At 37.3% G+C, this 22414-nt stretch overlaps 1 protein-coding gene across 1 annotated transcript in view; it reads left to right on the forward strand.

Moving 5' to 3' along the window:
- The first annotated feature begins 4480 nt into the window (after nucleotides 1–4480).
- Nucleotides 4481–22414, forward strand: part of SCN2A (sodium voltage-gated channel alpha subunit 2) — a 90020-nt gene continuing 72086 nt past the window's right edge. Inside the window, 6 exon segments of the mRNA XM_012808452.1 lie at nucleotides 4481–4747; nucleotides 5815–5933; nucleotides 17418–17507; nucleotides 19313–19441; nucleotides 19832–19923; nucleotides 20992–21264. Coding sequence (XP_012663906.1) covers nucleotides 4481–4747; nucleotides 5815–5933; nucleotides 17418–17507; nucleotides 19313–19441; nucleotides 19832–19923; nucleotides 20992–21264 — 970 coding nt within the window.

The raw sequence follows: 22414 nt of genomic DNA on the forward strand, positions 1-22414 counted from the left end.
ATGCTGTTAATGTTATTTTTCAAATATTGAGGCACTGCAAACATAACTAGGATGTGATTGGAATACATATTTGTTTGTTTTTGTTATTCCCCCTTAATTTTCCTCTTACTCACTTATAGTTTCAAACTCTGCTTTGGGAGGATGCTTCTGTACCGCAATTATGAGCCTGTTCATAGATTTCAAATGAGGTTTCTTCTTTCTTCCAAGGGGGGGTGGCATGAGGTATAGGGGAGGCCATCAAAGCGCAGCCTTGCCCAGAACGTTGATTACTTTGGGATGGGCTTGTGACTCGCCTGGAGCCAGGGAGATGCCATGAGACTTTTCCTGGCTCTTTGTTCCCATTAAACTTAGGTACAGAAGGTTGAGAGGCTAGAGATGTTACAGCATCTCACTACAACAAGGAGAGCATCTTTAGAAAAGTTGTCGCTATGGAACTCAGACCCATGACCCTGCCTAAAACTCGCCCCTGAACAGCCTAGACAACAAAGCATGAACCAATAAACTCTCTTCTTCCTTCCTTTTTTTTCTTTTACCATTTGGATTCATTTTTCTTTCTCTTGTAACCAAAAATAGATACCTGTAGAGCTGTGGCCTCCAATCCTGGGGGTTACTGACTCTCCACGGCCAGTTAGGAACTGGGCGACAGGGCTGTACAGCAGGAGGTGAGCAGCAGAGAGCCAGGGAAGCTGCTCCCCTCCAGTTCACCGCTGTCTGAGCTCTGCCTTCTGTCAGATCAGTGGCTGCATTAGAGTCTCAGAGCATGAACCTTACTATAAACTGTGCATTCAAGGGTCTAGGTTGTGAGCTCTTTATGGGAATCTAATGCCTGATGATCTGAGATGGAACTGAGGTGGTGATGGTAGATAGCAGAGAGGTCTGACTCACAGAGACCATAATAAATCAATTGCTGGCAAACTCCTATCAAAACCACTCCCCTTACTCAACCCCCACCCTGGGTTATGGTAAATTTTCTTCCATAAACTGGTTTCTGGTGACAAAAAGGCTGAGAACCACTGTGCTAGAATGACTAAAATATTCTTTCTGTCCATTTCTTCTCCTTGCCATTTCCAACAAATAATTTTTTTTTTTTTTAGAGATAGAGCCTTACTTTATCACCCTGGGTAGAGTGCCCATAGCTCACAGCAACCTCCAGCTCTTGGGCTCAGGAGATTCTCTTGCCTCAGCCTCCCAAGTAGCTGGGACTACAGGCGCCCACCACAATGCGCAGATTTTTTTTTGTTGCAATTTGGCTGGGACCGGGTTCAAACTGGCCACCCTGGGTATATGGGGCCGAGGGCCCTACTCACTGAGCCACAGGTGCCGCCCCCAACAAATAAATTTTTAAATGAAAATGATGAAGCTAGAATATATAAACAACGCTGTATATGGATTTAATAGTTAGAACTGTTTCTGATTATAATTGGTGCAAGTGCCTTATTTTTATTTTATCCTAATTTTAGGTTTTAGTTGCATGAACAGGTATCTGTTTGTGTGACTAATGATTACAGATTTTTGATGTCATACTTTGCGTTTAAATCCTGCCCGGATGATTTTAGGAGTCTTTCCCTAATCTCAGTATACCTCCTCTCCTCAGTTTTCAAAATAAAGATAACAAAAGCATTTTTCTTATCGAGTCGTGAGGAGAATGAAATAGTATAGTGTGTGCAGACATCTTAGGCCAGTAACTAGCACTTGGTTAAGTCCTCAAATCTTATCACAAGTAGTGGCAGAAAGACTCGTACTTAGGATCTCACTGGCTATCAGTTCTTTTTTTCTCATGGCTTTTCAGTGACTTCAGAGATAAAATTGGTATCTCACTGGGTCAATTTTATTTTTTCTAGGAAAAGTTGACTTACATGACATGAGTCATCTCTTTATTGAATTAGCAAAGAACTTTATTGGATTTCAGATACTCTAGACCTGAGGCCGTATGCGAGACTTTCATTAATATAATTGCTATTTTATAGAAGTTCTTATTTTTGATCTTCTGTTTACAGTCATGTGGCGCTTAACCATGGGGATATATTTGGAGAAATGTGTCCTTGGGCAGTTTGATCATGCGGGGACATCATTGAGTGTGCCTACATGAACCTAGGTGGGATAGCCTGCTACACTCCTAGACTATATACGTGGTGCAGACTGTTCTTCCTAGTTACTACCCTGTATAACATGTTGTTGTACTGAACACTGCAAACATAGGCAACCTACGGCAAAAGGTAAAAAGACAGTACTATAATTTCTCAGGACCACCGTCACACATGCAGTCCTTCATTGGCTGAAAAAGACGTTCTGCATCACTGCCTTTTCTTTTTACTTGCAATTTGAATTATTTACAGTGAGTAAATGACTTTCTGGCTTAGTAAATAAAGAATTTGAAGAGAAACATCATTGGTTAACACAATTCATACCTGAAATCAGGAAAGTTTTAACGGTCAGTTCTAAGAAAAGCCTGTCAAAAATGCGAGCTCCATTGCTGAAAGCTTTGTGCTGTCTCAGACGCACGTCTCTGTGTGTACGTTGGGAAGGTGTTTCCGCTCACAGCTCCTCCGCCCTCTAGTGGTAGTTACAAAAACGTCACTTTGTAGTCCCTGTACAGGAAATGCCAGTTCTTACTTCAGTTACCAGAATCCTTTTACAGGAAGTTAGGTGTGGTCTTTGAAGAAGAATTAAAAAAAAAAAAAAAAATTTTTTTTTTTTTTTTTTAAAGCATGATGGAATTTTAACTGCAGTCTTCTTGATGCCAGCTTATCAATCCCAAACTCTGGGTGTCAAAGATTCTGCAGGGGTAATGTTTTAATATTCTTACTATGCTTATTCTCTGTGATGCTTCTCTACCTTTACAGTAGAATCCTGGGGGAAATCTGCAGGGGGACCACTTTCATTTTGAAGCTGCTGGCTGCATGTTTTAGCATGTCTCTTCTATTAGAGCATCCAGGCACGGCAGTTTCCTCCCCCGAGTGTGCAAGGACTATCATCATGCCTATGCCTTTTGCTAGCCATGAGGGTCTCTGGGGATGGGTGAAAATATGGGGGATGTTTTGGAGGTCCTGTGATACTGGGAGGGTAGTCTGCCAGCTGGAGGCTGAAAGGTCCTGGTCTACTTCAAAAAACAATTTTTAATGAAGCTGTACAATAGATGTGCTGTCTTAGATCTCCCCATTTTATCTGGTATATGCTGCAGAAATGAACTGCATAGCAACCCATTTCACTCTTAGAAAATGCATTTCACATATTTAACTGGCAACTCTCATGCCTATGGTGTGGGAGTTAAATGGATTTTTTTTTTTTTTTTACAAGAAGAGAAAAAGAAGAAAAAATAGATTAAGCGATTTTGTACAGATGGCATCCAGTAGTCAAAATTTTGGTTGTATTGTTTCAAATGGCATAGAAACTCCTGCCACTGGTTCAGATGGATTTTAAATGATCGAGTGCTCTGTTGACTTATCTACTTTAGTTTGGTAAAATATGGTTTGAGTATCACTAAAGCTCCATTATTTTTGTTACTGCAAAAACCTATATAATAAGAGTTTGCTTAAAAGATAAACTATCTCAAACAAGCCCAAATTCTGAAATGGACCCTCAGACTGCTGTGCCAGATTTTTGTGAAATGGGTACCATTTGAGAAAGTGGGCTGCCTCCACAGTATTTCCTAAGGTATTGCAAATTCGTTGATTTCAGAAGTAATTACACTATGTAGCAGCAGGTTGCTATGCCAGGGGGGTCCAAGTTACAGACCTCTGACGTGGATGACTTCCTGCCCGGTTTGGCAGGAGCTGAGTCCCTTCCTGTGTAGCTTCCGAGCAGTTGCAAACACAAACAGGCATATTGTGCTCCTGCCTTTTCCCCAGCTTTCAAGCAGCACCTATCTATGTTTCCACAGGCTGGCATTTTTGGATTTCCAGAGCTCTTTATCAGGTGTATTGCTTTTGAATAAACTCTTAAAGATAGTAAAGTCAGCCAAAAGGTATGTGGGAAAAAATGGAGACATACATGCACGAGCCCCACACAGCCAAGGTTCTACAAATTGTGTGATGTTTCATCTCTTGTTTTGGATCTCTGATATTTTTTTAGAAAGATGCTGAGAAAGATGGCTGCCAAAATATTCATAGAAGTGAAACAGCAAGCATAAACCAGCATCCTCCATTTCTGAGCTCTGGATTATATATTTCCCCCCAACTACCATAATTACTTAAAACATTTTGGGAGTGGGAGATTAGATTACCTCATAGACACCTACTGAATGTGAAAGACAGGTCTCCATGCAAGCAAATGAATGCATGGATGAGGATTTCCTGAATGCCACACACAGCTTCCTTTGTGAAATAATGTAGCTCTCTTGCTTTATGTACTTGAGCTCAGTGCTCAGTGTCTCGTAATTGCCACTTGTATCCTAATGGTCATTGCTTTTTCTCCCCCTCTCTTTCTGTAGAACTTTCTTATGCAAAAAGCTAAACAGTGATTAAAAGAGCAGGATGAAAAGATGGCACAGTCAGTGCTGGTACCGCCAGGACCTGACAGCTTCCGATTCTTTACCAGGGAATCCCTTGCTGCTATTGAACAACGCATTGCAGAAGAGAAAGCTCAGAGACCCAAACAGGAGCGCAAGGATGAGGACGATGAAAATGGCCCAAAGCCAAATAGTGACTTGGAAGCAGGAAAATCTCTTCCATTTATTTATGGAGACATTCCTCCAGAGATGGTATCAGTGCCCCTGGAGGACCTGGACCCCTATTATATCAATAAGAAAGTGAGTTCTTAGTCAAGTTGCCTTTCATTCTGCTGTTTACTAATTGAATTGGTTCTGGGCTAGTCCCAGGGATGATGGTGAAGAATGTGTGCCTCCTTCCCTCTGTCAAAAGTATCAGTAGAAGGCTGAGTGGGCCTGACTATGCAACCAGCCAATGATCCTAGAAGTCTTTTGGAAGCACAAATTTGAACCTGCATTTTTGGGACAGGGCGAGAACTGATGAGGCATCCTCCAGAGTGGGGATTGAGAAGGGCAAAAGCCTGTTCAGCTTTTTGAATACAAATTATATTTTTAAATAAATGCAAGCAGACCCTTGATTGTCTTACAATGCTGAGAATTCAAAAGGGTCAAGTAGAAGTATATTTTTATTTTGTTATATATATATATATATGTATATATATATTTGCAAGAGTAGCATATAAATTCCTCTTTACAGTCTCTAGCTTTTTACAAGGGACTTGGATCTTCAGCAGGTTTTATTAAGCCTTCATAACATAGATTTTCTTCTTTCCATTGCTCTCCACAGAAGATCTAATAGCAGGTGACCTGTACGTCACCCTGAAAAGAGTTTGAGCAAAGAACACACGTGGAAAACCCTGAAGTTTTCATGAGAAAATCACTTAGCTGAAAAAAAATGTAAACAAAGCCTCCTTTTTATGCTTCATGTGAATTATAAATCCCATTTAAAAATACATACATGAGAACTTGATAAGGATGCTAAGATTTCCTAAAACATTGACCACATATTTTCTTTATATTCTCCTTTAACTCTGCATGGGAGTTACCAAATTTAAGAAAGTTTATAGTGCTCAAAAAGAGAAAGCATCTACTGGGCAGTGCCTGTGTGTGGGCTAAAGGAGTCGGGTGCCGGCCCCATATACCAGAGGTGGTGGGTTCAAACCCAGCCCCAGCCAAACACTGGAAAAAAAGAAAAAGCATCTATCATCACATCATGTATTGATCATTTTTATAGGGCAATATTTCTAAATAATGGTCTCAGTTTTCTCTTAAAGTGTCCTCAATGTATATTCTAAATTCTGTTTTGTGTGTTTTGTTTTCTTTTTCAGACGTTTATAGTATTGAATAAAGGGAAAGCAATCTCTCGATTCAGTGCCACCCCTGCCCTGTACATTTTAACTCCCTTCAACCCTATTAGAAAAATAGCTATTAAGATTTTGGTACATTCATATCCTTTTAAAAATAGTCAATATGATTTTCTTCTTTGACTAAATTGTTGATCTGTGCATTTCTCAAAATATATGGTTGGCGATGTTCTGTGCTCTTTCTTTTTCTTTCCTTTTGTTCAACAGTTAGCATATCATAAAATGGGATTGTAGGTAAGTGAACCACTTTCCCCCGTTTTCCAAGTATTTCTCCTCTACCTGACTGAGTCCTTCTTTCTTCTTTCATCCTCTGCTCCCCCCTGAATCACTAGTTACGTTCAAGGCTTTTTCATAAAGTTCGATGCTATTACCAGCCTCTCTTTTTTTAATTTTACAATGTTATATAAGGGAGTAAACGCTATGAGCTAATTTTCTTTTCTGCTTCTACATTTGGCACGTAAACATACATAATCTGAATTGTGATTCTATATATTTGGGGTTGAATTTTACCACTTGCTGCTCTTGAAACCTTTGAGTTAATAAATGTTTACAATTGTGTCTGTATATGTACTGGCCTTTCAAATGTTTTTCCAAATTCCTTTCCCAGCCGTTTCCTATTGACTTCCTATTTTTTTTTCTTCTTGTCTCTTGTTGTTAAGTTTTATTTCAGTTACAGCTCTTGCTATATTTCTATCTCTCCAGGGGCTTAATATCTGTCTATCCGTGTACACCCTCATTTAATTCTTTATTCTCCTTATTGAAGTATCTGCTTTCCAGAAAGGGGAGTGATAACATCTTGGTAGTAGATAGCAATTTGAATTACTCTTTGAAGTTAAATAGAGTAACTGGGAATGACAGGTTTTATTCCAGGCCAGAAACTATGGTCTGGCTGACAGCCAACCCCGGGAATGCTGAGGCAGGAAAGACTTAGAAGACTGAGGCTGGGCTGGGCAGGGGCACTTACAGAAAGAACACAGAAGTCTTGGGCTGAGGAGTGATAGGCATTGGGAACTCAAGGTAAAGGAAACTTCAGACAAGGGAAACTGAAATTTAAACAAAGCCTTAGATAGGACAGAATGTTCTTCCTTCTTTAGGAAGAATCATTGCTTGGAATTCCATTGCATGGTCAGCCTAGGGCTTGGTTTTAAGGCTTGCAGTATAAAAGCTTACCACCTGATAGCAGGCCCAGAAAATATTTGAATTGGGTGAAGTAGGGGATTAGATATGGTAGAGAATTCAGGAAATGGGATAAGCTGGTGCAGGGTATTCGTCTTACTTCTAGATGAAGATGCAAAGCATGTCCCCAGGCTTGCCTGGCAGGATGCCAGGGGATGTCCTTAGCAGCATGGCACAAATCTCCTCTTAATCTCTAGTGTTAACCCTCCCTGCAAGGTTTGTATATATGTGTGTATGTATGTACACAATATATATATATATATATATCTCAACCTATTGTATATATATATCAACCCATATATATATATGTGTATATGTATGTGTATATATATATATATTTCTCAACCTATTTTTGTTTGATAGCAATGTATTAAGATTTAATAATTTCTTATGCATTTACCTTAAGCAATGCTCTTTCCTTTACCTCCATATCTCAACCTATTGTATATATATATATCAACCCATATATATATATATGTGTATATGTATGTGTATATATATATATTTCTCAACCTATTTTTGTTTGATAGCAATGTATTAAGATTTAATAATTTCTTATGCATTTATCTTAAGCAATGCTCTTTCCTTTACCTCCATTTTTTTAAAAAAGAGAATTTAGTCTCATGGAGAGAAAAAAATTGCCTTTGAGTCAGCATTAGAAAGAATACTAAAGTGGTAATTAATATTTGGTCTCCTGAATTATAAATTATAATCTACTATTATGTTTCAAATATTTATAATTTGTGCACTGAATAAATCATTCCACAAAATATTTACTATATTTTCAATTAATTATATAAACATAGTTTATAAAGTTATAGAAAAAATTCAGACTTATGCTATGTTCGTAGTAGATACTAGGAGAATTTGTATTGAATAAATAAGCGATAAGTAAGAGTTAGAAAATCAGATACAAAACAAATGAAAAAAGAATGGATCAGAAATACTTATTTCTGCATCTCAATGAGATGAAATAAAGAAAACTTAATGTTTGGAAAACCAGAAGATTTTTTATTTAAAACTTTGTGAGAAGATCGTGTATTTCTTTGGAAATCTCATAAATTGTCCCTACTCACAAAACATCCTGAATCCCAACTTAAGATCCATGGAAAAAAGACTCCTAGTGGTAGACAGTAGGGGCAGTTTAGAAATACTGATCAGAGAATCTGAGCATTGAAGGCACTGTTTATGCTGGGAGCCTTTAGAACCTGGGGGCTTTTATTAGCTTCCCGAAAGGAAGAACTCAATCTCCAAAGACCAAAGTTGTTAGGAGGCCTACAATGATAGAAATCGCTATGTGAAGCCAATGCCAAGTTGAACTGTTGGCCAACCAGGTAAATCTGTTAAGTCATGCCAAGTTGAACTGTTGGCTCTCCTAGATGTTTACAAGGCTTATAACCACAATTTCTTGCAATGTAGAAAATTAGATTTCTTAAAAAATCTCTTATTTCTCAAATTAAAATATATTTCTGGTGTCTTTTCATGGAGTAGAGCTATAAGAAAAGACAAGGCAGATAGGCTAGTATTCCAAGACAGATAAATCTTTCAGTTTTTGATGAGGCTGGCACAATTGATCACTAATCCTAGGAGACTTAGATGCATATAGTCCTGTGGTTTGTAATCAATTTACGTAATGATTAATGCAAACCCTAAAGTCAAATCCTGATTTTTTGACTTTAAGTGTAATGTCCTTTACTGTAAGTCAAAAATGTTGAGAGATGGCATGGTAAATTTAGGCACAATTGGGAGGTCATTGTGTTTTTACTATCTTTAACTTAGAAACAAAAAAAGGCCATTCACAATAAAGAAACCTGTGTTTTACAACTGGACTAATACCTCTATTTTGGTTCTCTTTGTTAGGAGCGGTTGTGTATCACATTAAATTGTATTTTGATTTTGCCAATATGAGAAGTTATGCTTATAATATTTTTACCAGGGCATATTTTGAAAGCTGCAAATTCTTTTGAGGTGCCCAGTATCATGTTTGATAGTTAAAATATGATTGTATTTTTTAGATAGCCAATAAGTTAAAAATAATTCACGTTCCTAAATTCCCTACCAGAGTTTTAAATGTGTTCCATCTAGGGTTCTATTACTTAAACTTAATATATTCACACTTTTCTTCTTTTCCATTTGTTTTCATTCATTTGTGAAGTCTTACTGAGTGCCTACCTAGTGGCAGATATTCTTGTAAGCACTGAGGTGCAACATTGAACAAAACAAAGTCTCTGCTCTCAGGTACTTAAATTCATACATATGTGTGTTTGGGAGGAGAAAACAATAAACAAATACATCATATAGAAGTATAGTGATAAGAGCTACTAAGGGAAAAAAATCGTGTAAAGAAGAGTAACATGGAGTCTTTTGGATGCGATGGCCAGGGAAGTCCTCTCTGAAAAGAATCCATGTGAGCTGAGATCTGAAGGAAGTGAGTGAGTGAGACGTGGAAATCCAGAGGAAGTGTGTCTGGGGGCAACAGCAAGTCTGAAGGTGGAAGTGCCCATTGTATGTTTAAGAATCAGCCAGGTGGCCAGAGTGGCTGGAGCAGAGTGGCAAAGGCAGGGAGCAGGGGAGATGAGGTCCATGAGAGAGGCAGTTGGAAAGTTGCAGGTGAGATATAGTGAGGACACCAGATTCACTCTGAATGAGGTAAGGAGAGATGATGAGAGGGTTTTCAGCAGAAGAATGTCATGACCTGACTCCCATTTTGAAGAGCTCACTCTGGTTGCTTTGTGGAGAATAGACCGTAAGTGGGGAAAGAACGGCAGTAAGGAGATAGACTGAGGTCAACTGTCAGGAAGGCAGGAGACAACTGCAGCCTGCACTATGGTGGAAACATGAGGTCTGTGCAATGTCATCGAATTCTGAAGCATTCTGTGGGTAGGATTTGCTGAGCAATTGGATGTGGGACATAAGGGGGTGAGAGGCACCAAGGATGACTTCATGTGCGTTCAGTCTGGTCAAGAAATAGAAATGTAGTTGCTTTTCACAGAGCTTGGGAGAACAGGAGTGGAGCGACTTTGATGGGTAAAACCAAGAGCCTGGCTGTGAACGTGTACTGTTGGAGAAGCCTATTGGACACCCAGCGGAGGAGTTGAGCAGTTGGATGTGCAAATCTGTACTTCGGGACAGTGTTGGGCTAGACGTGTCCCACTTTGGGAGGTGTCAGCAGATGGTATTTAAAGTCATGGCACTGGATCAGGCGCCAAAGAGCTGAGACATTGCAAAGTCCACAACTAAAGCTGAGCTACCAGTCATTCACAAAGGGGAGGAAAATGAAATGCTTGGGTTTCGGTATCAGAAAGCTTGGTTTAAACTTCTGAAATTTACTTTCTAGCTATGTGACCTTGAATCTTAGTTTCTCCATCTGTCCCCCTGTATTCATAGTTTAGACATACACAATATTAAAATGTGTGATAAGCACCTAGTACCAGGACCCATGGCTAGTACTTTATAGATACTTGTTAAAAGTACCCATGACAGCTGTTCTTGGTAGTAGCCACAATTATAGCAAAAACTACTGCAAGCAAAAAGACATTTCTCATATTTCATAAGGAATTGAATAAAGAATTCTATACACACCACTGCTGTCTTCTGGCTTGACATTGCAAACAGAAGGTTTATATGGCACCAGAGTTTGGGCCATAGGTAATCAAAACATAATGTAGTCAATCTCAACTGTCTCATTTTGCAGATGAGTTGAGGTCTAGAGGTCTGTGGTCCCTTTTAAAGCTAGATGTTATGTTAGTGCAGACTAAAACTTCAGACTGGATCTTCTGATCAGTTTAGCGTTCTTTGCATTTTCCACTATAGAAGAAAATAGTAGGTTTTTGAGACACTCTCACTCTGTTGCCCCAGGCTAGAGTGCTGTGGCCTCATAGCTCACAGCAACCTCAAACCCCTGGGATCAAGTGATCCTCTTGCCTCACCCTCCTGATTAGCTGGGACTACAGGACGAAAATAGATTTTTAGACCCTCAGATCTAATGCTTTGGGGGCATCATCCATGTTCCTGTATCATGTACTTCAAATATGCTTTTCAGGGCTCAAACTCACTAATTAATTAAATAAGAAATAGATAGATTTCTTAGCTTATCCCAAATTTATATGATGTCCATATACAAATTTAAAAAATCATGCTTTTCCATGGAAAGAGCTACACAGGCCTAAAGGAGGTAACACAACAATTTCACTTCCTTTTGCTTTTGGTGTTCAGGAATTATCACTTAGTTGTCTACTGGCAAATAGAATATTTTTGGTATTAAATTAAATAATTTAAAAATTAATATTATATAATGTGACATTTACCCAATCTTTCTGCCAACTCTGAAATTTGTACTGATATGTAAAAAGAGACCTACCTTCCTACTCTGTTTTGAATTCTCCAATTAATCATAAATCTATCTTCTACTACCAGTTTATATATCAGTTAAAAATTCTTTGGCAACTTCTCTGGATATCACATCATTAGATAGTCCCTGAACAGACTGAAAAACATAGAAATACTTTATTACTGGTAATAAAAAACTAAGTGGATCATGATTATATACTATCATCCACATTTATGTCGGAGAACTGAGCCTTAAATAATTAAACAACTTGCTGAAGCCCTTGTAATAGGTCAAGGATGTATCTGATCCATGGTTCATTCATTGCATTAAAGCTCATGCTGCTTTATCCTAAATCCATGGGTACAAGGGCAGGCATGTGAGTGCTTTAGTGATCCAGGTTTCACATAAGGGCTACTTAAACCATTGTCTTTTCTTTTTTTCTTTTCTTTTCTTTTTTTTTTTTTTTGTTTGGAGATAGAGTCTCACTATGTCTCCTGGGGTAGAGTGCTATGGCATGACAGTTCACAGCAACCTCAAACTCTTGGGGTTAAGCGATTCTCTTGCCTCAGCCTCCCAAGTAGCTGGGACTACAGGCATCCACCACAATGCTGGGCTGTTTTGTTGTTGTTGTTGCAATTGTCGTTGTTGTTTAGCAGGCCCGGACTGGGGTCGAACCCACCAACTTAAGTGTATGTGGCTGGCATCCTACTCACTGAGCAATGGGCACTGAGCCAACTTAAACCATTTTCAATATAAACTTGAAGACATTTTTCCACAGCATATATACAGAGGAACTATTTCACATTTGCCAACTGGCAAGTTAGTGGCAATCAATAGGTTAACCTACTTTTATTCATTTGTACCTGGTATAACGAAATTAATGGATTTTAATAGATCAAAAGATCATTTTGCCCCTGATACTATATAAAGTTGGTTTTATTTTATTTTATAAACTCTTAAGGAGTTTTTTATATAAAATAAAACCAACCAAGTTTATAAAATAAAACCAACTTTATTACAGATTGGAAATCACCAGGAACAGTTTTACATTAAACTTACGTTTTTTTCATCTGGGGCTGTCAACTCCAGCTCCCTCAGAAAAGAAAATGGGAAAAGTGAGACAGTGTCCCTGCATGGTGAAGTCACGTAGTCCTGGGCTTCAGATACGTTCAAATAAATATGTTTTTACTCTGAAAAAAATTAAAAAAAAAAAAAAACTCTTAAGGAAGGTTGTTCTAGGATACATTCTTCTTTTGGAAAATGTATTTTATGTTTTGGCTTATGTATTTAGAAAATAATATAGGATGCATGCATTTTGCTAGTATTTTAGCCCCTTGAAATCTGCCTTGATGTGGAGTTTTGTGCTTTAGCCCCAAGAAATCTGCCTTGATGTGGACTTTCAATGCATGGCATCACCAAAGCAAATTTAATATCTAATTATATATTTTTCCATATTTGAGTATTTCTTAGATTATCTGAAACCCCAGCATTTTAGTCACTTGCAAAAATTTAAAAACTGTGGGACTGATGAAATGAATGAATAATTATTAATAAAGTTAATGGATTTTGAAACTTTTCATTTTGAGATAAGTATTTTATACCCCAAGCATGAAAATCTGTCTTTAGTTATCCACTATTTTGTCTTAAGAATGAAATGGTTTTAATTGTTCTTGAATGTCTGTCAGAATTTTAACTTAAGCGTATATTTTTTTGTATACTTTATTTTTTAAAATAATAGTTATGCAATGTGGAAAACACCCATTTTTGAACATAATGATTTGTGACTTAGTAGAAAACTATCATCATTTCTATTTTTAGTTAATTTTGAAAAAATACTTTACTTTGATATATGATTAAATTCTGTAATTATAATGAATAAATATTTTCTAAGTGTCATAAAACCATAGCTGAATTCATCATATGACTTCTATCTCACATGGTTGTTAATTTTCCCCTCATATTTATCCTATGTCTTAACCTTCCAAAAAATTATAGAAACTTGTGTCCACAATATACATATATATAAACAAATTTCGTGCTGTATTTTGCTCAAAATCACTAAACCTTAATTTATTAAATTAAACTAATTTAATAATTTAGAAAATTATTAAAAGGAAAAATATAATTACATTTCGTAATAAACTAAATTATAAAATTGACTTAGTCAACTGATAGTGTGTGAAATAGTGGATACAGTGGCAAATAATATAGATGTAGTCCCTACCCTCATGAAGTTCATAGACTAGTAGAAAAGACCTACATTAACATTTATCACTGGAGGTATAGTGTAAGGTGCTCCAGAACTTGTAGACCTAAAACATTCAATGTGAATGTTAAAGGAAAAGCATGAGTTGGCTACAGTGAAGTGGAGAGTGTTCCCAAGGAGAAGAACTGGCCTTTGCAAAACCTTGACTTAAGAAAGAGTGCACAAAACACGTGTGGCATTCAATGACCTAAAATAATCACAATATTATCAGGATGGGGATAATGCAATGAGGAGAAAATAGGATGAAAATGGAAACGTAGACAGGGTTCAGGTCTACAATTTTGACTATCTGTTTAGATGTTTGATCATTACCCCAAGGGTAGTAAAACGGTAGCAAAATTATTCCAATTACGTTTACGAAGGTCATTTTGGTGCAGTGTGAGGAATGGATTGAAAGGAGCCAGCAGGAATTCAGAAAGACCAGTGCAGAGGAAATGCAATAAACTGGAGGAGCTATTAGACTTGAGGTTAGTCTGGAAGGACACCTGGCCCGTGCAGTGATATGGTGATGGAAAAGGGTGGACTGAATCCAGACAGAGCAGACAGAATTGACAATATTTAGTGCTAAATTTGAATGTGAAGACTTAGGGAGAGAGGGAAATCCAAGATTCCTCCTAGGACCCTGGTTAGATCATGGAGCATTTTACAAGGTACAGAGCTGTCAAAGGAACAATATTTAGCAGGAGGGGTAGAAGGTAGGATGAAGAGATATTTAGCTGCCTTTTAGAACTAATTTTTTAAAAATAATTCTGAAGTGTCAATAAGATAGAAGTGCAGATATTGTACAAACAAGCGGGTGTGTGGAATTCAGAACAGAGAGCTCACCTGAGAGATGTATTTGGCATTGGTGGTACATAAGAGGTTGTGCTTGTTGAGCTATGTTTGTTGATGACCCCTCCTAGGAGGAGGAGAGCAGAAGAAGGGAAGATGGTTTAGATATCCATGTTTTTCTTTTCAAAAAGTGAAATGCAGCATTTCAAAGAATGCAGAGAAATTGGGGCCTCAAGGCAGGAAGAAACTACGGAATTGGGACATCATTACAACAAAGGGAAGAGAACTTAATGCAAAAGGGAGGAATTGGCTTGGTGCCTGTTCAGTGGTTAGGGTGCTGGCCACATACAACAAGGCTGCCCTGCCTGGGCCTACTAAACAACATTGACAACTGCAACAAAAAAGTAGCTGGGTGTTGTGGTGGGTGCCTATAGTCCCAGCTACTTGGGAGGCTGAGGCAAGAAAATGACTTAAGCCCAAGAATTTGAGGTTGCTGTGAGCCGTGATGTTTCAGCACTCTACAGAGGTTAACATAGTAAGACTGTCTCAAAAAAAAAGAAAAAAAGTGGGAGGGGGAGGAATTGTCTTTGTTGAATGCTGCTAAGAAAGCTAAGCAAATGAGAATTGAAATTGTTCTTTTGTTTTTAGTGAGCAACAGTGAAGATGATTTTCATTTTTAGAAAGAAAAGCTTGTATGCAGAGGATGTGATAGGGGAAAAGAAAGATAAACAACTCTTCAAGAGGTTTGGTTGTGAAAGAAGAAGAAAGGCAGGGCTGTAAGTAGTCAAAGAGGTTGTGAGTTACCAGAGAGAATTGTCCACCCCCACCCCATACCCCAAGACAGGAGAGACTGAAGCAAGTTTGTATTGACAGGAAGATGCCATTAAAGATGCCTGAAGGAAGAGGTAAGAGAAGAGATTGTGGAAGTATTGTGGAAAGCTGGAAAGTGTCCCCAGTACAGGTGGAAGGATTGAGGACTTTCCTGCTGGGATAGGAAGAGGAAAGGTGCTGAGGGGTTTGTTGCTTTGGGGGCGGGAATTGGAGATGCAGTTGTATTATGTTACCTCTTTTCTCTGTGAAGCGGAAAATAAAGTCATCAGCTTGAAATGGAGAGGGAAGGAAGACCAAAGTTGGAGGTTAAAGGGAAGTGGAGAATATTTGAAATTGTGTTTGTAGGGATTAAGAGGGGGAGTAAAGTGGAAAAATACAGGACTGTGTGGAGGGACATTGAGGGTGGTGACTGCACACTTAGAGTGGTGCCAGTCTGCCAAGGGGTGTTCTTTTCCCTCTAGGGCCTAAGCCAGTAGGCACAGAGGATCCTTTGGTTTTATACCAATAACTAATATAATGTGCTATAACTAATAGCACGTCATCTTTAATTTTAGCTTATTTTTTGTTTGCTTTTACTAATAAAGGAAAAACCATGTGTTTCTTCTTTGAAATGGTGTTTTTCCTGTGTTTTCTAGATTGTAGTGCCCCCACGTGGCTGATCTATATCACTTACTTATAACTGTTTTCCTGTTGATGTATTTCAACAAGCTGAGAATTAAGCATAAGCCTTATGGTACTGCTACTAAAAATAAAAAAAGTCAATTTTTGCTTTGACTGAAACCAGTCTTGGATGCAAAAATTCTTCCTTTGTAGATCAACACAACATTGGTTATTCACTGTCCTGTTTGACTGCTCTTGAAATTGTGTTTATATTTTGTCATGTGTAAGTAATGAGATTACTTACAATAAAAAATAAAGAGTAAGAAAGATTATGAATAGTATTTATTCCATTACTAGGATTTTGATAATTGCATCTAAGTTTGCTGCTTTATATAATTGCAACTGAATCTATATTGTGATTTTTTTTTTTTTTTTTGAGACAGCATCTCACTTTGTTTCCCAGGCTGGGGTGCAGTGGTGTGATCATAGCTGACTGCAACCTCTGACTCTTGGGCTCATGCAATCCTCTTGCTTCAGCCTCCCAAGGAGCTGAAACTATAGGCATCCACCACAACACTCAACTAATTTTGAATTTTTTTGTTAAGATGAAGTCTTACTTTTTGTCTGGGCTGATCTCAAACTCCTGATCTCAAGTGATCCCCCTACCTTGGCCCCTCAGAGTGCTAGGATTATAGGCATGAACAACTGTGTCTGGCCTGAATCTTTCTTGTGCATTTTATTAACTATGAAAGAAAATCATCTTAATTGATTACTGAATATTTTCTTAAACAGGTATTACTTACTATTTATTCAATGTGAAGGAAAGTGAAAGGCATTGACTATACCAACATAGGCAAAGTAGTAAAGGATCAGACAGACTTGATATTTGTTATAAGCAGTAATCTCTATGAATAGGAAGTAAGGAACAAAACTTATCAAACATCTATTATGTACCAGGCCGATTAAATTGTGGAAGATGTAACATTTTAACTAATTTGATCCTCCTATCAATCTTGTAAAATTGCTATTTTTTCTTGCTTGGATAGCCAAGTCAACTGAGCTTCAGGGAAGGCGGCCTCAGCTACAAATCCAAGAAATGCCAATGCAAATGCCTGCATCTTCCATCACAATTCAGATTCTTAGAGTATATCATATCTGTATGTAGAAAGGACCTCATTGGAAGACATTTTGAATTTATGCTTTTAATTAATTGTTTGAGTTCTCCTGTTGAATTTCATCCAGGATTTACAGACATGCTGAACTTGCCCTTCTGTTGTTCAGTTGAGTTTGTCATCCAGAAAACTTACATTGATAAGTTATTCGCCAATGAACTTCTTTCTTTGCATTTAATCTTTTTAATGACTAAAAGTACCTAAATAGCCTGAAAATAGTTGATGATTTTCCACTAGGCATGATTCAGATATGGGAATGTTGTTAAGTTACAGAAATAAAAAAAAAAGTCAATGCTAAAATAGTAAGTAGCATAAAGTAATAAGAAGCATGAAACTTTTCAGCTTCATGGTGGTGACCACCTGGTAGTGCGTGATAGTGAGATTTCTGCGTTGAACTTTGTCTTCCTTGACGATATTCTACTTTATTCAATGTGCTCATTATGTGCACTATTCTCACCAACTGTGTATTTATGACCATGAGTAACCCTCCAGACTGGACAAAGAATGTGGAGTAAGTAGACAATTTAGACATATCCTCAATATCGACATACTTTTATGTTTTGACTTGTCCTGTGTCAGTGTCTTCAGACCTCCTCAGTTCCTTTAATACCTCATGCTAGCTACTCTAAACCAAACACTGATTCAAGTTTGTTTTAACCCCTGATTTTCTCCAGAACGAAACTTTCAGTGGCTCATTCAATTGCTCAAATTAATGCACTGGTTTGACTGCCAGCGTTTAGCCCTTTATTTTCCTTGTGAATCTTATACTCAAGATAAGTAATCATCAGTAAATCACCAGTGATTTACTGGTGATTAAATATCTGCTGACAAAAATTGTGCCCGGTTTGTATGTTCCTTTTCTATTGGCTATCACAGTTCTGTGTTTTACTAGTATATCTTTCAAGGCTCTTGATGGGGCATTCTTTATGAAACATTGATGCTTCATTCATTTTTGGATTAATACCTATTTGTTTAAATCAGATTGAAAGCCAATGTGTTTCAGATAATATTGTAACATAGGTTAACATTACCACATTTTGCTGTGTATAATGTGCTCCTTTGTGTAATGCATACCCACATTTTTGGCCCACACTTTCAGAAAATAAATCTTTTGTTTTAATTTTTTAATTCAAATGTTTATTTGTTTATATTAGGTCCTCTTTTGGTAATATGACATACATTTAGTATTTATTTTTTAGCATATTATGGTATAAGAAATTTTGTGTAACAAATAATTACAAAATACAAGAACAGATACAGTGTACAGAAATTTAATGGACCAGCAGCAGATTTTTGATATTTATGCATCATACATATAGAAGGCCAAGAGCTCTTTGTCACTGTCAATGTCAGATGTATCATCTTCAATTTCTACACTTCTGATTTCTTCTGAAGTGTACTTTCCTCACACTGGTAAATTTCATAGTCCCCAGTTCCATCCATAGCATTGCTGATGCCACATTTTTTATAATGTCACAACCATTTCCTTCTTGACTGCATTCCACGATCTTAGGACCCAATCACAAGTCTGGGTGATGTATGCTTTCTTGATTCCGCTTGTAAGTGTTAAGTCATTACCAGCTGCCTGATCCATGGCATGCATCTTTCTTCACTAGGGCCTGAAAGGTGCCGTTTACTGACACATTGCAAGGTTGCAGTTGGTTTGTTAGTCCACTGGGTATCGCAGCACTTAGAGTTTTCAAGTCTGGCCCAATTGTTTTTGATATTTTCCAAGGGATTTTCCATTAATTGTTAATAAAAATATCACCTAGATCGCTAGCTCCTCCCTAAAGGATATGAACAGAAATACATTGCTCTTCGTTTGCCAAAAAAGCTTTTGTTGCGAGTTCATCACAAGTGCAACAAAACGAATTATCGTATTACAGGGTATTATTTTGCATACAGATATCATTATTGCTTTCTAGAGTTATACTTGTAATGCATAAGCATAAATAAAAGAATGAAAGCATTTACACAGATACAGAATTAGTATTACTCATGTACAATGTGCATCCTTATTTTTCCCTCAAAAATTTGTGCAAAAAGGTGCTTTTTATATACAGCAGAAGATGGTGTTTGTATCCTTTAAGTTAATTAATGTGGAAAGTCCAATATTCCTTTATTTACAGTCAATGAGAATGTCTTTCGGAATATAATGCTTCTTTTTGCCTTAAGCCCCACCCCTCCCCGCTCTATATCATAGGAAGACCAATATGGAGACCTCTAATTTTTGTTTATTGTTTAAATCACCTTTAAGATATGTACATGTAAATTAACCACTAGATTTTTAATGTGAGCTTGGGTATTTTCTCTCAGGTACACCTTTACAGGAATTTATACTTTTGAATCACTTATTAAAATACTTGCAAGGGGCTTTTGTTTAGAAGATTTCACATTTCTTCGGGATCCATGGAATTGGCTGGATTTCACAGTCATTACATTTGCGTAAGTATCTTAATACATTTTTGATCCTGAAAGAGCAAATCATTGGTGGGACCCCATACTGTATTTCTCCATGGTGGCGTCCCTTGACAAAGTGAGCATTTTTCTTGTTTATCATGTAAATTTAGAGTATTTTTCTTCTAACCAAATCATTCAGTTTGGAGAAATTAGGAATTATTATAGTAAATTGCACAGCTTTGTTTTCAATTAGCACTGTAAAGTCTTACAATAAAGTTTCTCATGTCAGAGGGACTATGATTGATGGCAATGCCATTTTTCTCTAGATTGGGAAATTGGATGGCAACACTCACTGAAGTTGAAAAGGTCTTGTTGAAAGACCAACGTAGACTTAGATTTCGCTAAATTCTGAATAACTCTGATTTAATTCTACAGGTATGTAACAGAATTTGTAAACCTAGGCAATGTTTCAGCTCTTCGAACTTTCAGAGTCTTGAGAGCTTTGAAAACTATTTCTGTAATTCCAGGTAAGAAGAAAGTGGTATAAGGTGGTAGGCCCCTTATATCTCCAACTGTTCTTGTGTTCTGTCATTGTGTTTGTGTGTGAACTCCCCTATTACAGATATGTGACAGAGTTTGTGGACCTGGGCAATGTCTCAGCGTTGAGAACATTCAGAGTTCTCCGAGCATTGAAAACAATTTCAGTCATTCCAGGTGAGAGCTAGGTTAAACACCGAGGCTGACTTTAGCTGCATTGGTGCTACAATCACAGCTTTTGTGCAGAAGCCTTGTTGCTTATCGCATATTGCAAATAAATAAGTAAAAAAGCAAGAATTGGTACATCATATTTCGGATGGATTTGATTCTTTGCTTTTTACTACTTGCTTTCTTTAAAACTAATCTAAATCAGCCTTTGAGTTTAACAAGTTTTGCATGAGGCATTTGCAGTAACAGGCTACATGGTTTGCATCCTGTAACATCAAGCTTTTCGCATAGAAACCAAATTATGAAACATTCAGATTGATGCAAATTTGACCATTTAGGCCTAAAACTGGCAATCTTTCTAACTGCAGTCAAATAAAATGAAGCAGTAAGGGATAGCATGAGTGCTGCATGAGGCTCAGTTTTCAGATGTCTTCCTTTTTTAACCCGCATATACAATTGCAGATTCACAAATACATAACCTTGTAATCCAGTGACTTCCAGATTTCTTACTACGCTATCCATGTAGACTTTTCTAAAACCAATAAGGGGTTAGGGAGTAAGACATCTGCAAATAAAGGCACAATATTTACACAAGGTTGATGTTTAAGCATGAATAACAAATCATTTCTTTTGCTCTAAGGAGTGTTTGGAAATACACATTTGGTCCGTTTCCATTCACAGTTTTTAATGAACGTACAAGTTCTGCTTTCATTCATTTTCACCAGCAAGCAGGCTTTTCATGAAAATGTTATTCAACCCCAAACATTGAACTAATAGTGTTGGCATTCTGCATGACACTTTTATTTTCCAGGACAAGCTCATGATATTTTTGCTGGTAAAGAAGCTGTCAAATAGTATATTTAAATTTCTCCTTCTGATTTTATCTGTAGGCCTGAAGACCATTGTGGGGGCCCTGATCCAGTCGGTGAAGAAGCTCTCTGACGTCATGATCCTGACTGTGTTCTGTCTGAGCGTGTTTGCGCTGATTGGGCTGCAGCTGTTTATGGGCAACCTGAGGAATAAATGCCTGCAGTGGCCCCCAGATAATTCTTCCTTTGAAATCAATATCACTACCTTCTTTAATAACTCATTGGATGGGAACGGTACCATGTTCAATAGGACAATGAGCATGTTTAACTGGGATGAGTACATTGAGGATAAAAGTAAGATATGCTCTACTAATAAACCGTTAGGTCATTTAGTTCTTTAAATATTAAAAACTGTATGCAGTGAAAATTATCGCAATTTTGATGTGAACCAAATGATCTAGACTAACTTAAGGTGACTTAATGCAAGTAATGGATAAATGAAATGATACCTCACTCCTTTTCTTCTTCTGTCAATTGTATGATGAAAGTTACCATTTGAAAATATATTACCTTTTCCAAAACTAGAGTGGAAAGTAATTCTGTACGCTGTATAAACAAGAATATTTATTTGGTAGGCATTGATCAGTCACTTTCAAACATCTTCATAAATAAATCAGCGGTTTGAACTTTTCGGTATATCCTGCTGAATTATGTCAAGAAGGAGGGAAGATAATTTGGCTCTTTTTGGTTCACTCAGAATATGTACTGAGTACTTACAATGTCTCTGGAAATAGAGATGTAGATGAAATCAGAACTCATAAGAATGTTAAGCAACCCCAATTCCCTCATTCACTAATTCATATTCCAACCTGTATGTTTGGTGTCAGTCAGTTGTTTATCAATATAGTTTGATTTTATTTTAGGTACAGGCATTAGAATAAGCTTATTGATGTCATGTCATAAACCTCAGCCTGATTTCCTATCACTGAACCCAGCACCACTGTCATTTATGTGTCATATGAGTGTCATGTGTATGTTTATATGCAACTATATAAATACACATGTGTGTGTTTCCTGAGATCATCTTTTCAATATCTTAACGTTATATGTAAACTATATCCTAAAAATAAAAACCAGGTATGCTTAGACTCTAACATACATCTCTGAAGAAATAAGTTTATCTTGTTTATTTGAAAGGGCGATATCAAGTGAAAACCCCAAACAAAATAGTTATTTACGGCGTCATGAGAGGGAACAAACACTTAAGCCTATTTCTCACAGGAAATAGAATTCTCAGGAAAAAAATGTGTGAATCTATTTTGAGTCCAGGCAAAAAGTATTTGCAAAGTAAACTTTTATTTGCATGGAAACATTCGGAAACAAGAAGGCTTCCCTCTCTCTCACTTTTCTGCCAAGCAAGCAGCCTTACTTCACCGCTCTTTCTTGAAGTATCCCAATAAATCTGAGTTTATATTTGCAATAAATACTGTTATGAGAATGCTAT

The sequence above is a fragment of the Otolemur garnettii genome, unplaced genomic scaffold (assembly GCF_000181295.1).
Source record: "Otolemur garnettii isolate 467f Iridium unplaced genomic scaffold, OtoGar3 scaffold00090, whole genome shotgun sequence".
Taxonomy (NCBI): Eukaryota; Metazoa; Chordata; class Mammalia; order Primates; family Galagidae; genus Otolemur; species Otolemur garnettii.